The sequence below is a fragment of the Corvus hawaiiensis genome, chromosome 4 (genome assembly GCF_020740725.1).
Source record: "Corvus hawaiiensis isolate bCorHaw1 chromosome 4, bCorHaw1.pri.cur, whole genome shotgun sequence".
Classification (NCBI taxonomy): domain Eukaryota; kingdom Metazoa; phylum Chordata; class Aves; order Passeriformes; family Corvidae; genus Corvus; species Corvus hawaiiensis.
The window spans coordinates 79551292-79564568 of NC_063216.1; the positions used below are offsets into that span (position 1 = coordinate 79551292).

Genomic DNA, 13277 nt, shown 5'->3' on the forward strand with positions numbered 1-13277 from the left:
CGGCCTCAGGCTGGGCCAGGGGAGGGGCAGGGTGGGCACCAGCAGGAATTTCCCCATGGAAAGGGTGCTCAGGCCTTGGCAGGGGCTGCCCAGGGAGCTTTGGAGTGCCCATCCCTGCAGGTGTCCAAGGAATTCCTGGAGGTGGCACTCAGGGCTCTGGGCTGGGGCCAAGGTGGGGATGGGGCAGAGCTGGGAGGGCTGGGAGGGCTTTTCCAGCCTCGGGGATCCCAGGATTCTGTGAATCTCAGTGCAGCAGGGGCCCAAAGCCCGAGGTGTGGCTGTGCTGTGAACATCCCGAAATGACCCAATTCCCAGCCCGAGCCAGATGAGCCCCTGGTGGGAACAGCAGAGGGTGCTGCAGGCCCAGAAATTCCCAATTCCCAGAGAATCTGGATCCAGGGGTTCACTCCCCCTACTTATGGATCTGTAGCTTTTCCAGTGATATTTTCCTTGAAGAACTCCTCAGTTCAGTACTCCTGCAGTCCCAGGGACACTGACACATGGCTGACACTCCTTACATATTCCCATTCACTTCCATCCCAGTGTCCAGCAGCTGGAAACAGCGGCAAGGGAGCACCACTCCCAGAATATTCCAGGTGTTGCAGGATATTCTCCCTTTCCAACCACAAACAGAGCCATAACATCCCAGGCACGGACTTTCTCCAGCTTCCTGTTCATTTTACACTGGGCACGAGGCTCCTGGGGCAGCTCCTCAGGGATTTAACTCCTCCCTGCCCCTCACTCACATCGGGCCATATTTGCCAGCAGTCAAAAGTTTATTTTATTTTATTTTATTTTATTTTATTTTTATTTGGTTGTGGTTTTTTATTGGTTTGTTTTCAGTTTTGTGGTTTTTTGGGTTTTTTGGTTCTTTTTGTTTTGTTTTGTTTGGGGTTTTTTTTATGTGTAGAACAGAATAATTTCTGTTCAATTCAACTCTGATTCTAATCTGGAACTTTTTGGCCTTATCAAGGTTCTGACATCTCCAAGGCTCAGGAAAAACCCTGGATGGGAAGGGCCTTGGATCCCAAGGAGTTTCTGGGATGGAGACAAACGCAGGAGCTGAGGAGCAGGAGCGCTGGGATCCCCTGGAGCACCGCTCTGTCCGTAACTGAACGGTCCCAGTTTCAGGACTGTTATGGCCACTGGGATAATCCCAGTGCCAGGTACATTTCTAAGGAGAGAGGATGAGCTGCAGCTTTAACGGGATTAAAGGAATTCTGTAAAAGCAGCAAAGTCTGAGCTCTGGATCCAGCCAGTTGTGTAACACTAAATCCCCTTCCCTGTCTCCCTGAACTGCCTCTGCTCCTGATTATCCCTGTTCCCTTCCTCTGGAGGGGGAAAATGGCTGCATTTCCCTTGGATTCCATCAGAGCACTGTCCCCTCACTCCTCATTCCAATAAGGATTTAATTCCTTGGGAAAGATCTGTTAAGATGCCCAGGCTTTGCTCTCATGCTTTGCTTTTAAACTCATCCCAGACCAGGGCTGGACAACAGTTGCCTGCTTTATTTCCATTATCCCTCCTTCAAAAGAAGGAATACTTTTCCTTGCTTCTCCACCTGGCTCTGGAGATCGGGCTGTGCTCCTGGAAAACAAGGAGCTGTTTCCAACCTGAGGAGGGATAACGAGGCTCATTTGTAAACCTGAACCAGAGGGAGGACGGGATGCAGAGGCTCTAACGCCAAACTCCCCCAGGCTCACTTGCTGCTGTCACCAAACACCCCCAGACTCACTTGATGTTGTCATCCTGGTCTGCAAACTCCTCGTCGTTGAAGCCGAACTGATCCACGAAGTTGGCCGTCATCTGCTGGATCTGGTACTCGGAGAAGGCCTGGGAAGGGATCCCAACAAATCCATCGTTAGGGTGTCCAGAGACACTCCAGAAACAGTCAGTGGAGATGCATGGGAACAGCTGCTCCAGGAAGGCATGAACATCACAGAAGTGTGGGAAATCCTCAATTCCAACCCCTTCCCAGAGCAGGGTCACACAGAGCTCTGGGATTCCTGCTCCCAGGTGGATCCCAGCCCATGGCACTGCTCTGGGAAAGCCCAGAGGAGCTGAATGCACGGACTGGGAGTTCAGGGAGCTGCTCCACACTGGGACGGACCAAAGGCAGTCGGAGCAGGAAGTTTCCCAGGAATAGTGAAGATGTTCCCAACTCACCTGTTGCAGAGTGAGTTCGTTGGGAAAAGCACTTTCAATGTCCTCATCCTCGCTGGAGGAGTGCAGGTGGTGGGTGCTCACCTGGGAAAGCACAAACCAGTCAGGGACCAGGGAAAGCTGGGAAAGCTCCAGTGTCTCAGTTCCACCAAAGCCCAAACTCCTGCCGAGGCAGGAGCTGCCCCGAGGAATGCCAGGGACCAGCCCAGCACCATGGATCAGCTCTGCTGAAGGACTGTTAGGGAATGCTTCTGGAAGTGCTTTCTACTCTGCCTTGGAAGCGTTCTTAGGCAAAACAAGGGCAATGAGAAAAACCAGGAATATCCCTTTTTTCTGTCAGGGGAAGCCCAGGAGCCACTGGAGTGACCAACTCACCAAATCCACCGTGTTCCTCCGGTTCGTCTCCGTCAGCGTCTCCTCCACGAAACTCTCCCACCTGCCCCTGCAGTCCTCGGGCAGCTCTGGAACGAGAAGGTCACACAGCCCATGGGATTTGGGTGCTCTGAGCCATCTGAACTCCTCAGGGACTCACCTGGGCTAAGGACACACAGCTTCTCTCGCCTTGCTGGGAACAACCCCAAGCGGGGCTCCAGCTGTGCTTGGCTCTTCCCTTTCCTCCTGGGGACTGGGGGAGCCCTTCCCTCTCATCCCTCCCATCCCAGCACAGTGGGACAACTGGGAGCCCAAAGGTGAGCAGGACTCGAGGGTTGAGGAAAGGAAAGTTTAATAACTGGAGAAAAGGGCAAAAGATTGTGCCCCCAGATTGTCACTGCCTGGCTGTGGGGATGGAAAATGGAGAATCTTCCTTGCTCCCACCCAAACCCATGGCACAGAACCAGTTCTCCAGGTGGGTCCAGTGAGGGCAGGGTGGACACAGCCTGGCAGAGGGAGTATCTCTGACGAGCACATCTGGGGCCTCTGGGGACATTTAACCTCGTGTGTCTTTCCTCAGAAACGTGTCTCGGATTCATGGAATGGTTGGGTGGGAAGGACCTCAGAGCCCCTCCAGTGCCAGCCCTGCCCTGGCAGGGACACCTCCCACTGTCCAACCTTAACTTCACTGAGTGGAAACCAAGAGCAGCCAAATGCGGTCTCAGCACACTTTAAATGATGGGATACTGTGGGATTTCACTGGGAATCCTTTCATTGGGAAAGGACCTTGAGGAAACACCTGCAGTGAGTTCTTCCAGGAGCTCCCAAGGGTTATTTTTCCCTGGAGAGCAGTGAGGGGGAGCTGCAGGAGGAGGAAGAGGAGGAGGAGCAGGCGGTACCTTTGATGAAGTCACTGATCTGGGCCTGCATGGGCCCCTTCTCCATGTTGTGCACCACGGCGTTGGCGATGCGGGTCAGGTGCCCCATGTTCCCTCTCCTCCTGCCGCCCTCTGCCCTGGAACAGAGAGCAGCCGCTACCCACGGAGCCGGGATACCCTCGGAGCCGGGATACCCGTGGAACCAGGATAGCCGTGGAACCGGGATAGCCACAGAGCCGGGATACCCGTGGAACCGGGATACCCATGGAACCGGGATAGCCACAGAGCCAGGATACCCTCAGAGCCAGGATACCCATGGAACCGGGATACCCATGGAACCGGGATAGCCACGGAGACGGGATACCCGTGGAACCGGGATACCCGTGGAACCGGGATAGCCACAGAGCCGGGATACCCGTGGAACCGGGATACCCGTGGAACCGGGATAGCCACAGAGCCAGGATACCCTCGGAGCCGGGATACCCGTGGAACCAGGATAGCCACAGAGCCAGGATACCCTCAGAGCCAGGATACCCATGGAACCGGGATAGCCACGGAGCCAGGATACCCTCGGAGCCAGGATACCCATGGAACCGGGATAGCCACAGAGCCAGGATACCCTCGGAGCCGGGATACCCGTGGAACCAGGATAGCCATGGAGCCAGGATACCCTCGGAGCCGGGATACCCGTGGAACCAGGATACCCGTGGAACCGGGATAGCCATGGAGCCAGGATACCCTCGGAGCCGGGATACCCGTGGAACCAGGATACCCGTGGAACCGGGATAGCCATGGAGCCAGGATACCCTCGGAGCCGGGATACCCGTGGAACCAGGATAGCCATGGAGCCAGGATACCCTCGGAGCCGGGATACCCGTGGAACCAGGATACCCGTGGAACCGGGATAGCCATGGAGCCAGGATACCCTCGGAGCCGGGATACCCGTGGAACCGGGATAGCCATGGAGCCAGGATACCCTCGGAGCTGGGATACCCGTGGAACCAGGATACCCGTGGAACCGGGATAGCCACAGAGCCAGGATACCCTCGGAGCTGGGATACCCGTGGAACCGGGATAGCCATGGAGCCAGGATACCCTCGGAGCCGGGATACCCGTGGAACCAGGATACCCTCGGAGCCAGGATACCCTCGGAGCCAGGATACCCATGGAACCAGGATAGCCATGGAGCCAGGATACCCTCGGAGCTGGGATACCCGTGGAACCGGGATAGCCACAGAGCCAGGATACCCTCGGAGCCAGGATACCCATGGAACCAGGATAGCCATGGAGCCAGGATACCCTCGGAGCCAGGATACCCGTGGAACCGGGATAGCCACAGAGCCAGGATACCCTCGGAGCCAGGATACCCATGGAACCGGGATAGCCATGGAGCCAGGATACCCTCGGAGCTGGGATACCCGTGGAACCAGGATACCCGTGGAACCGGGATAGCCACAGAGCCAGGATACCCTCGGAGCTGGGATACCCGTGGAACCGGGATAGCCACGGAGCCAGGATACCCTCGGAGCCCCTGGAATGGCCCCGGCATTCCTGCCCCACTGGCCACAGATTTCCAGCCCCACACATCCCAGAGTTCCCTGCAGAACCCAGCAGGGATCAGCCCTGCTCAGGCAGGATGGGATGAACTCGCCCCCAGCACAGGGACCTTCCCTCATTTTGCCATGTTTTGGGATCCCTGATCCCGCTCAGGTAACGTGGGAGGAGCTCCAAACAAGGAGCTAAACATGGAAAATATGCAGGAATAAATCTGACTGTAACTCCCAGAGCTAAGGATTTACAGCACAGCTACTGACAGAGCTCCAGCGTGGGACTGGGGCTGCAGCAGTGCATCCCAAACACACGACGTTCCCATCCAACCATGGGATTCCCCCTTGGGATAAAACCAGATCCCAACACAGAGCCCGAGAAGCCCCTGAGTCCCTTCCCTGGCTGCTCACTCTTTCCTTCCTGAAGCGTGAAGCCGTGCTAAAAACCAGATCAGGGAATCCTGGAATGGCTGGGTGGGAAGGGACCTCAGAGCCCCTCCAGTGCCAGCCCTGCCATGGCAGGGACACCTCCCACTGTGCCAGGCTGCTCCAGCCCCAATGTCCAGCCTGGCCTTGGCCACTGCCAGGGATCCAGGGGCAGCCCCAGCTGCCCCCGCTGGTCTCCATGTGCCCACTGAGAGCAGGCAAGGACCTTCCTGGAATCTCCACCTTCCCAAAGCCCCAGCTGAGATTCCTCTGCTTCAATCCCTCTTTTTTCCTTGCCATCCAGATCCTTTCCAGTGTGCTGCTGACTGGAGTGCTTTGGCAGGAAACAGGGATGAGCTCTGGCTCCTTTCTGGTTTAATCAGGAAAGCTCCCAAGCAGCACCCAGGGGTATTTTTGGTCCTGCAGAACTGGGCAAGGAAATGCCCAGCAGAACTCCTTATGCAGACAAGGGGCTGTAAAAAGGACCAAAACCCCAAAAACCCAAACCAAACCAACAAAAAAAAATGTAATCCAAACCCCAACCCACCAATTATGGCCTAAACAATTCCAGTGGGATTCCAAAGCCTTTGGAAGCCTCCAAGAGCTCAAAATAGAGAGGGAGGACCAAACACTGAGCTGGACACGGAAACGGAGGCCTCCAGAATATTTTCACTTTCATGTTTTGGTTCTTTTAAAATATTTAGTTCTTATCAGCCCAATCAGCACAAAATCCAAGGGGTTTATGAAGCTAAAATATGAAATCCAGAGCACAAATGCTTGGCCACCCCAACTTCCAAGAGTTTTCCACTCCAGGGAGAATAAAATCGTGCATTTAAAACAAAAAAAGAATGAAAGGAGTGAACGTTCCCTGGGATTCCCTGAGAAAGCAGGAAAGCAGCAGACTGAGTGTCTGGGATGAGGTGCTGGAAACATCCATAAACCCCATCACGCTTTCAAATCCTGCCTATTTGGGAATTTGGCTTTTCAGCATGCAGAGCATCCCAATTCCAAATCCCAACCACAATCCAAGCCTGTTTGGGCACCATTAAATGGGACATGCTCCAAGAATATTCCAAAGTCAAGCGCAGCCCTGGGCCAGCAGCTCCTTACTGGATTTTGTCATTGGCTTCCCAGGCATCCAATATCCTCTGCACCAGGCAGCACTTCTGGAACAGCTGGGGGGAAAGGGAGAACATTCAGAACTGTGGATCCTCCTCTTGCTTCCCTCTCTCCTCCCCAGGAACTCAAACCTCAGCCCTTCCCCTGCCCAAGAGCCCCAGTTCTTCCCTGATTATTTCCCAGAGGATCCGGGGAGAGCAGCAACACCTGGAACATCCCCAGGCTGCTTTGGGCTTCCCAGCAGCAGGAATGAAAACGCTGCTGGCATTTTCCAACCCCCACACCGGGCTCTGACCGGAATGTTCAGGTTCTTGTCCCAAATGTATAGTTATTTTTACTAAAAAAATGAAATTTTATGAATAAGTAGGGCTAATTTTACTAGTAAATAGGGATAGCTTTACTAATAAATAGGGATACTTGAATACTAAGTAGGGATAATTTTAGTAAATAGCAAGGGATTCACAGGGCCATTAAATGAGGGGAGTTTTGGAACGGGATGCTACAAATAAAGGTACAAACCACAGTTCCACGAGAACCACTACAAATGGCAATAAATAATAATAAAACCCACTGAAATTGGTAATAAATAATAATAAATCCCACTAAAAATTGATCATAAATAATAATAAAAATCACTAAAATAGATAATAAAAAATAACAAAACCCACTAGAAAATGATAATAAATAACAATAAACCCCACTAAAAATAGATAATAAATAACAATAAAACCCACTAAAATTGATAATAAATGATAACAAAACCCACTAAAAATGACAATAAATGATGACCAATGCACACCGAGCCCAGCGGCCGCTCTGGGCCAGCCCATCCCAGAGAGGCCCCGCTGACCCCAGCCCAGGCCCAGCTCTCACGTGGGTGACCATGATGTTCTCGGTGGCTCCGGCCGCAGGCTCCGCGGGCTCCGCGCTCTCCGGGGCCGCGCTCCCGCTCGGAGCCTCCTCTTTGCTGCCCAGCTCCCCCGGGCTGGGCTTCCCCTCGTGCATGGAGTGGGACAGGATGGCTGCTATGGACAGCTCCACTTGGAAATGCAAAAAGTTATTCCACGTGTATTTAAAAAATAAGTCCTGGAGGAGAAATGAGAGATGGGAGAATTTACTGGGGATAAATTTTCCTGCTTTTAATGATCAGTGATATCAGGGATCTTTAAGGATCTTCCCAACCCATCCCATCCCAAGATTCTGGGGCTTTGTGATATGAAGTTGTTGCCCAAGTTGTTGTTTGATCAGCAGTTCCACTCAGTTTTCCTGCTACAGCCCAGCACCCACTGCTGGCTGGGCTCGGCATTCCCAGGGTGCTCGGTCTGTCGGGAAACCAGTGAGTATTCCCAATAAACTGAGCACTTGGGAATTCTCTCACACACAGACAGCACTCACAGCACAGACACACTGAAAACTCCAAGTGAACTGTGCTGGGGCTGAGTGAATCCTCAGAGAAACAGGAACTAAACAATTGCTAAGGACGGGATCAACTCTCTTAAGGCTGCCCAGGCGCTGGGAGGCCTTTTCCAGCCTCAGGGATCCTGGGATTGCGGGAGGAAGTTCATCTCTCAGCATTCCAGGAGCTCACACACAGCACAGACTGTTTCACACCCTCTCCACGGAACTAACAAGGAGCTGGAAGTGTGAGGCTCAGTCCAAATCCCCAAACAGTGGGATTTGGATCTCAAAAGCTCTTCCAGGGATCTGCTCCTCCTCGGAGCAGATCAGAGCAATAACGGGACTTTGTCCCCCTGGCACAAGCCCTGCACAGAGCGGATCCCAGGGAAGGCAAAGCTGCTCCCAGCTGGAATTCCCCCGCCCTCAGTACTCACAAGTAACAAGTCCATGGTGCTGAGCCGGCAGAGCTCCTGGTTGATGCTGGGAGTGTTGGTGTGCAGCAGCGCCGCGATCAGCCGCGAGCCGTGCAGCCGCGCGTTCCCCAGCGGCTCCTCCAGCACCCCCAGCGTGGTCAGGATCGCCGGTTTCTGCGGAGCAGGGACGGCAGTCAGGGAAGGACAACACTCCTGCCGTGCACCTGCACCAGGGGCTTCCCTTCCATGGTGCCCAGTGACAGGACACGGAGCCATGGCCGGAAATTCAACCGTGGGAATTCCACCTCAACAGAAGGAAAAACTTCTTTCCGTGGAGGGGGCAGAGCCCTGGAACAGCTGCCCAGGGAGGGCCTGAGCCCCCCACTCTGGAGACATCCCAAACCCCCCTGGACGTGTCCCTGTGTCACCTGCTCCAGGTGACCCTGCCCTGCAGGGGCTTGGACTGGATGATCCCTCCCAGCCCCAGCTATTCTGGGATCCTGGGATTCAACAGAACCTGCTCATTTCTGGAATGTTCTCAGCAGGGCAACCTAAACCACCTTCCCAAGAGGATGGTTCTGGGACCACTGGGAGATGTGACCTCCAAATCAGAAGATTAACATCCAACTAAAAGTTCCTTCCTCTCCATCCTTTCCCATCTCCACTCAACCCCCAGTCCCAAACTGTCTCCGCTTCCTGGATTTCCCTGAACACAACAACCCTCAGGTGCTGGCTGCAGATTCCTGCAGCAGATTCCTGCAGCAGATTCCTGCTGCCTCATCCCTGCACGCCCCAGTTAGGAAATTTCACTGTGGGTTTCCCTTCCCCGGCCGCGTGTCCGTGCTGGAGCTGTGTGATTCCCGGAACGCCGGGCGGTACCTTGGGCGGGCACAGCAGCAGCTGGTGGAAGTCCTTGAGCCGGGGCTCGATGCCGTGTAAGATGCTGCTGTTGACAGTGTAAGACCTCTCGAATCCCTGAGTGTACGAGTCCATCAGGCCTTCCACTCTGAGGGAACACCGGGATTCACTCACAGATCCCTCTTCCAGTGATGATACCAGATGGTCCTCAAGGTCCCTCCCACCCCAGCCCATCCAGGAATTCTGGGACTTTATGACATTAAACCATTGCCCAGCTCGGTGTTTAATCAGCAATTCCACTAAAACCATTTTCCTTCTACACTTCCCACTTTCCATCTTCCTTCTCCTGGGGCCCAGAGCTGCCCCCAGTACCCAGAGGTAGAGATTTCATTAAAGAGCCTCCAGTCACACTGGCCATAGTGGTTTTCTCTTCAAAAATAAGGATGAAAAATAATAATTTTCAGCTCCTGAACATATTCGCATACCTGCATTATATTAGTTACATTAATTAATTATAATATTTCTTATATTGAATTAATTAATATTAGTATCATTGCCAAGGTGCTGCTCACACAACAGAACCTGTGCCGAGCTCAGGGGGAGCTGACCATGAATAACCTCCCTGCAGAGCTGGCAAACCACATCCCCAAAGGGCTCCCTGGGGTTCCAAACTCCCAAACACTTCCAAAGGAAATGGCTCAGCCACAATTACCTACAAATGTTCGTTCCTCCCACTGTGCCAGGCTGCTCCAGCCCCAATGTCCAGCCTGGCCTTGGCCACTGCCAGGGATCCAGGGGCAGCCCCAGCTGCTCTGGGCACCCTGGGCCAGGGCCTGCCCACCCTCCCAGCCAGCAATTCCCAATTCCCAATCTCCCATCTCAAACTCCCCTCTTCCAGCCTGAAGCCATTCCCTGTGTCCTGGCAGTGCCTGTGCTGGCAGAGAGTCGCCAGCAGGCCCGGCCTGTCCCTCCCTGCCCTCAGCCCAGGCCGGAGCGCCGGGCGGCTCCCGAGGCGCGGTCCCGGCGGTCCCGGCTCACCCGGAGCGCCGCGTTTCCAGCAGCGTCAGGAGCACCTGGGTTCCGTTCACGATGCAGCTCTCGGTCTGCTCCCCGTCGAACATGTTCCTGAGGAGCTGCTCCACGCACTCCTGCCTGGGGACACAGCGCGGGGTCACGGGGCTGGGCTGCTCCCAGCGGCAGCACCGCTCCCGCTCCGGACACGGGCTGCTGCGCCCACTGACGGATCGATCGATCGATCGGGGAACCGGGGAAGACTCAGGGAAGAGCCCACTCCTCCCGCTGCTCTTTGCCAGGGCCAAGGAATAACGGGTGGGAGGAACAGGAGGCTGAGGCCAGCCCTGCTCCCAGCTCCAGCTCCTGCAGCTCCTGTTCCCCACCACATCCCAGCTCCTTCCCTCAGGGACAGCTCCCCAGAATCCAGCACTCAGGAAGTCCCTTCCCTGCCTTCCCCAGCCCCGTGTCCAGCCAAACCCAGCATCCCTGGAGTTCACAGCCCAATCATGACTATTTTCTAACATTCCCAAAAATCTCTTTCCGTGGGTATAAATAAAATATGAGACAAAAATGTAAAAACAGATGAATAATTCATGAGGCAGGATTATTTGAATAAGGAGTATCTAAATACCCTCTGGCAGCAGAGCAGGGGAGGCAGAGGCAGGAAGAGGAGTCAATTTTCTGGAATGAACCAAATTCCCTTTATTGCACTCAGCCAGCAGCTCCTGCAGCCTGGATTTGGGGCTCATCCCCTAACCCTGCTCCCATCTCCTTCATGCTGATCCTTCATTCCTGACTCAGGGATGATAAAAGTTATCCAAACTCCGAAAAGTCACTGTAAGGCTGGGGAAAATTGGCCAGGAAGGGTAATGAGCTCTGTGACCTTCAGCAGAAAGGGAAGAGGAGTGAAAGAATCCCCTTGCCCAAAATGTTCTTTATTCTGAGCAGGAATTCTGGAGATGGTGCCTGGAAGTGCAGGGTCCCACAGCCCTCTCCAAAACTACCAAGAAGGTCTAAAATTACCAAAAAAGTCTGGAAGTGCCACATCTTCCATGGCCATCATCCCTCCCACTGCAGGGAATCACAGCCCTCATTAAAGGTCCTGGGATTCCTGGGGGAATGACCGAGCTGGAATCTCATCTCCAAAATTTTGAGGGCTCAGAACTGACACAGAGTGAGGACAGGCCACAGGCTCTGGTGAGGGATGTGCCTCCAGCTGCAGAGCCCAACAGCAGCAGGACCTGGAGCTGCTGGAGAGAGCCCAGAGAGCTGGGCTGGAGCCCCTCTGCTCTGGAGCCAGGCTGGGAGAGCTGGGGGTGCTCCCCTGGAGAGGAGAAGCTCCAGGGAGAGCTGCGAGCCCCTTGCAGGGCCTAAAGGGGCTCCAGGAGAGCTGCAGAGGGACTGGGGCCAAGGCATGGAGGGCCAGGAGCCAGGGAATGGCTTCCCAGTGCCAGAGGGCAGGGCTGGATGGGAGATTGGGAATTGGCAATTGCTGGCTGGGAGGGTGGGCAGGCCCTGGCCCAGGGTGCCCAGAGCAGCTGGGGCTGCCCCTGGATCCCTGGCAGTGGCCAAGGCCAGGCTGGACATTGGGGCTGGAGCAGCCTGGCACAGTGGGAGGTGTCCCTGCCATGGCAGGGCTGGCACTGGAGAGGCTCTGAGGTTCATTCCCACCCAACCCATTCCAGGATTCCAGGATTCCAGGAAAAGCCAACACTTCCCTGGCACAGGATCCAGTCAGGCCATGGCACAAAGGCTGGATCTGCCTCATTCCTGCAGGAGCAGTGAGGGAAATGAAACATTTATGGAAGAGCAGCAGGTCCTGGCAGGGGCAGAGCTCCATGGCAAGCCCAGGATGGTCCCAGTGGCTCCCCAGTGCTGGGATGATCCACATCCCATTCCCACCTGCACACACCAGCTCCTGTCCACGGTCATGGAGGGACTGACAGCCCTGGATCAGGAGAAAAGATCCCAAATGCCCCAAAAATTCAGAGAGCTCTGGGTGGACAGAAACGTCCCATGGGATTTGGGAGCCCCAGTTCCTTCCATGGCTCCTTCCAGCCCTTTCCTGACAAAATGTCACCTCCAGGCCTACAGGAGCCTTTTTTGGTTTCAGTCTCCTGGAGAATCTCCTGGAGTTTTTAGGTTTGAAGTGAACATAAGAAGCAGAACAGGACATAAATAATTGAATGCTCCTTGCAAAGAGCAAAGGAACAACAGCAAGAATCGAGCAAAACTGGGAAAACCAACATTTCTGGTACACACTGAACGTTATCTGGGAAATCAGGGAATCCTGGAATGGGTTGGGAGAGAAGGGACCTCAGAGTCCCTCCAGTGCCAGCCCTGCCATGGCAGGGACACCTCCCACTGTGCCAGGCTGCTCCAGCCCCAATGTCCAGCCTGGCCTTGGCCACTGCCAGGGATCCAGGGGCAGCCCCAGCTGCTCTGGGCACCCTGGGCCAGGGCCTCACCACCCTCCCAGCCAGCAATTCCCAATTCCCAATCTCCCATCTAACTCTACTCTCTGTCTGTTTCCTGTCATTCCCCTTGTCCTGACACTCCAGTTCTGGATGAACAATCCCCTGCTGGCTTCCTCTGAAGTCCCTTCAGACCCTGAAGATGCTGTGAGGTCTCTACAGAACCCTCCCTTCTCCAGGCTGAACATTCCCAACTCTCTCAGCCTCAAATTCCCTGGGTCAGGCCGGGAGCTTTGGGCTCCCTGATCCCCTCTCCTGCCTCCAGACAGAGCCCCAAACCCCAAATCCCTGGAGAGGCCATTCAGTGCTCCAAAGGAACATCCCTGCTCCGCGTGCTCCCTGTGGAATGATCCAGGAGCCACCCCCGGTGTCCCCAGCACCCCCAGTGCCGCCAGTACTCACGATTCCAGTGCTGTGAGAAGTGGGTCTGGCTCCGGGACATCCTGGAGCTGAGCGCTCTGGTCTCTGCTCAGCCTGATGATGTCACACAGGGTCTGGGAAGCGTTGGATTGCCTCTGGAAACAGGAACAGGAGCAGCGTCAGCGCCGGCGCCGAGCTGGGAATGCACCAGCTGGGATCAATCCCATTCCTGCTCCACCCCGGAGTTACTCGGTG

At 54.9% G+C, this 13277-nt stretch overlaps 1 protein-coding gene across 2 annotated transcripts in view; it reads right to left on the reverse strand.

Annotated features, from left to right (window-relative positions):
- The window catches only part of PPP6R2 (protein phosphatase 6 regulatory subunit 2), a 56691-nt gene that overhangs the window by 10525 nt on the left and 32889 nt on the right, over window positions 1-13277 (reverse strand). For both annotated transcript variants that reach the window (XM_048300202.1, XM_048300203.1), the window contains 10 exons: window positions 13065-13177; window positions 10213-10326; window positions 9196-9322; window positions 8338-8490; window positions 7379-7591; window positions 6497-6561; window positions 3435-3550; window positions 2539-2624; window positions 2167-2247; window positions 1736-1833 (listed from right to left, as the gene is read on the reverse strand). In XM_048300202.1, the coding sequence (XP_048156159.1) occupies window positions 1736-1833; window positions 2167-2247; window positions 2539-2624; window positions 3435-3550; window positions 6497-6561; window positions 7379-7591; window positions 8338-8490; window positions 9196-9322; window positions 10213-10326; window positions 13065-13177 (1166 nt within the window). The remainder of the gene's footprint in view (window positions 1-1735; window positions 1834-2166; window positions 2248-2538; window positions 2625-3434; window positions 3551-6496; window positions 6562-7378; window positions 7592-8337; window positions 8491-9195; window positions 9323-10212; window positions 10327-13064; window positions 13178-13277) is intronic.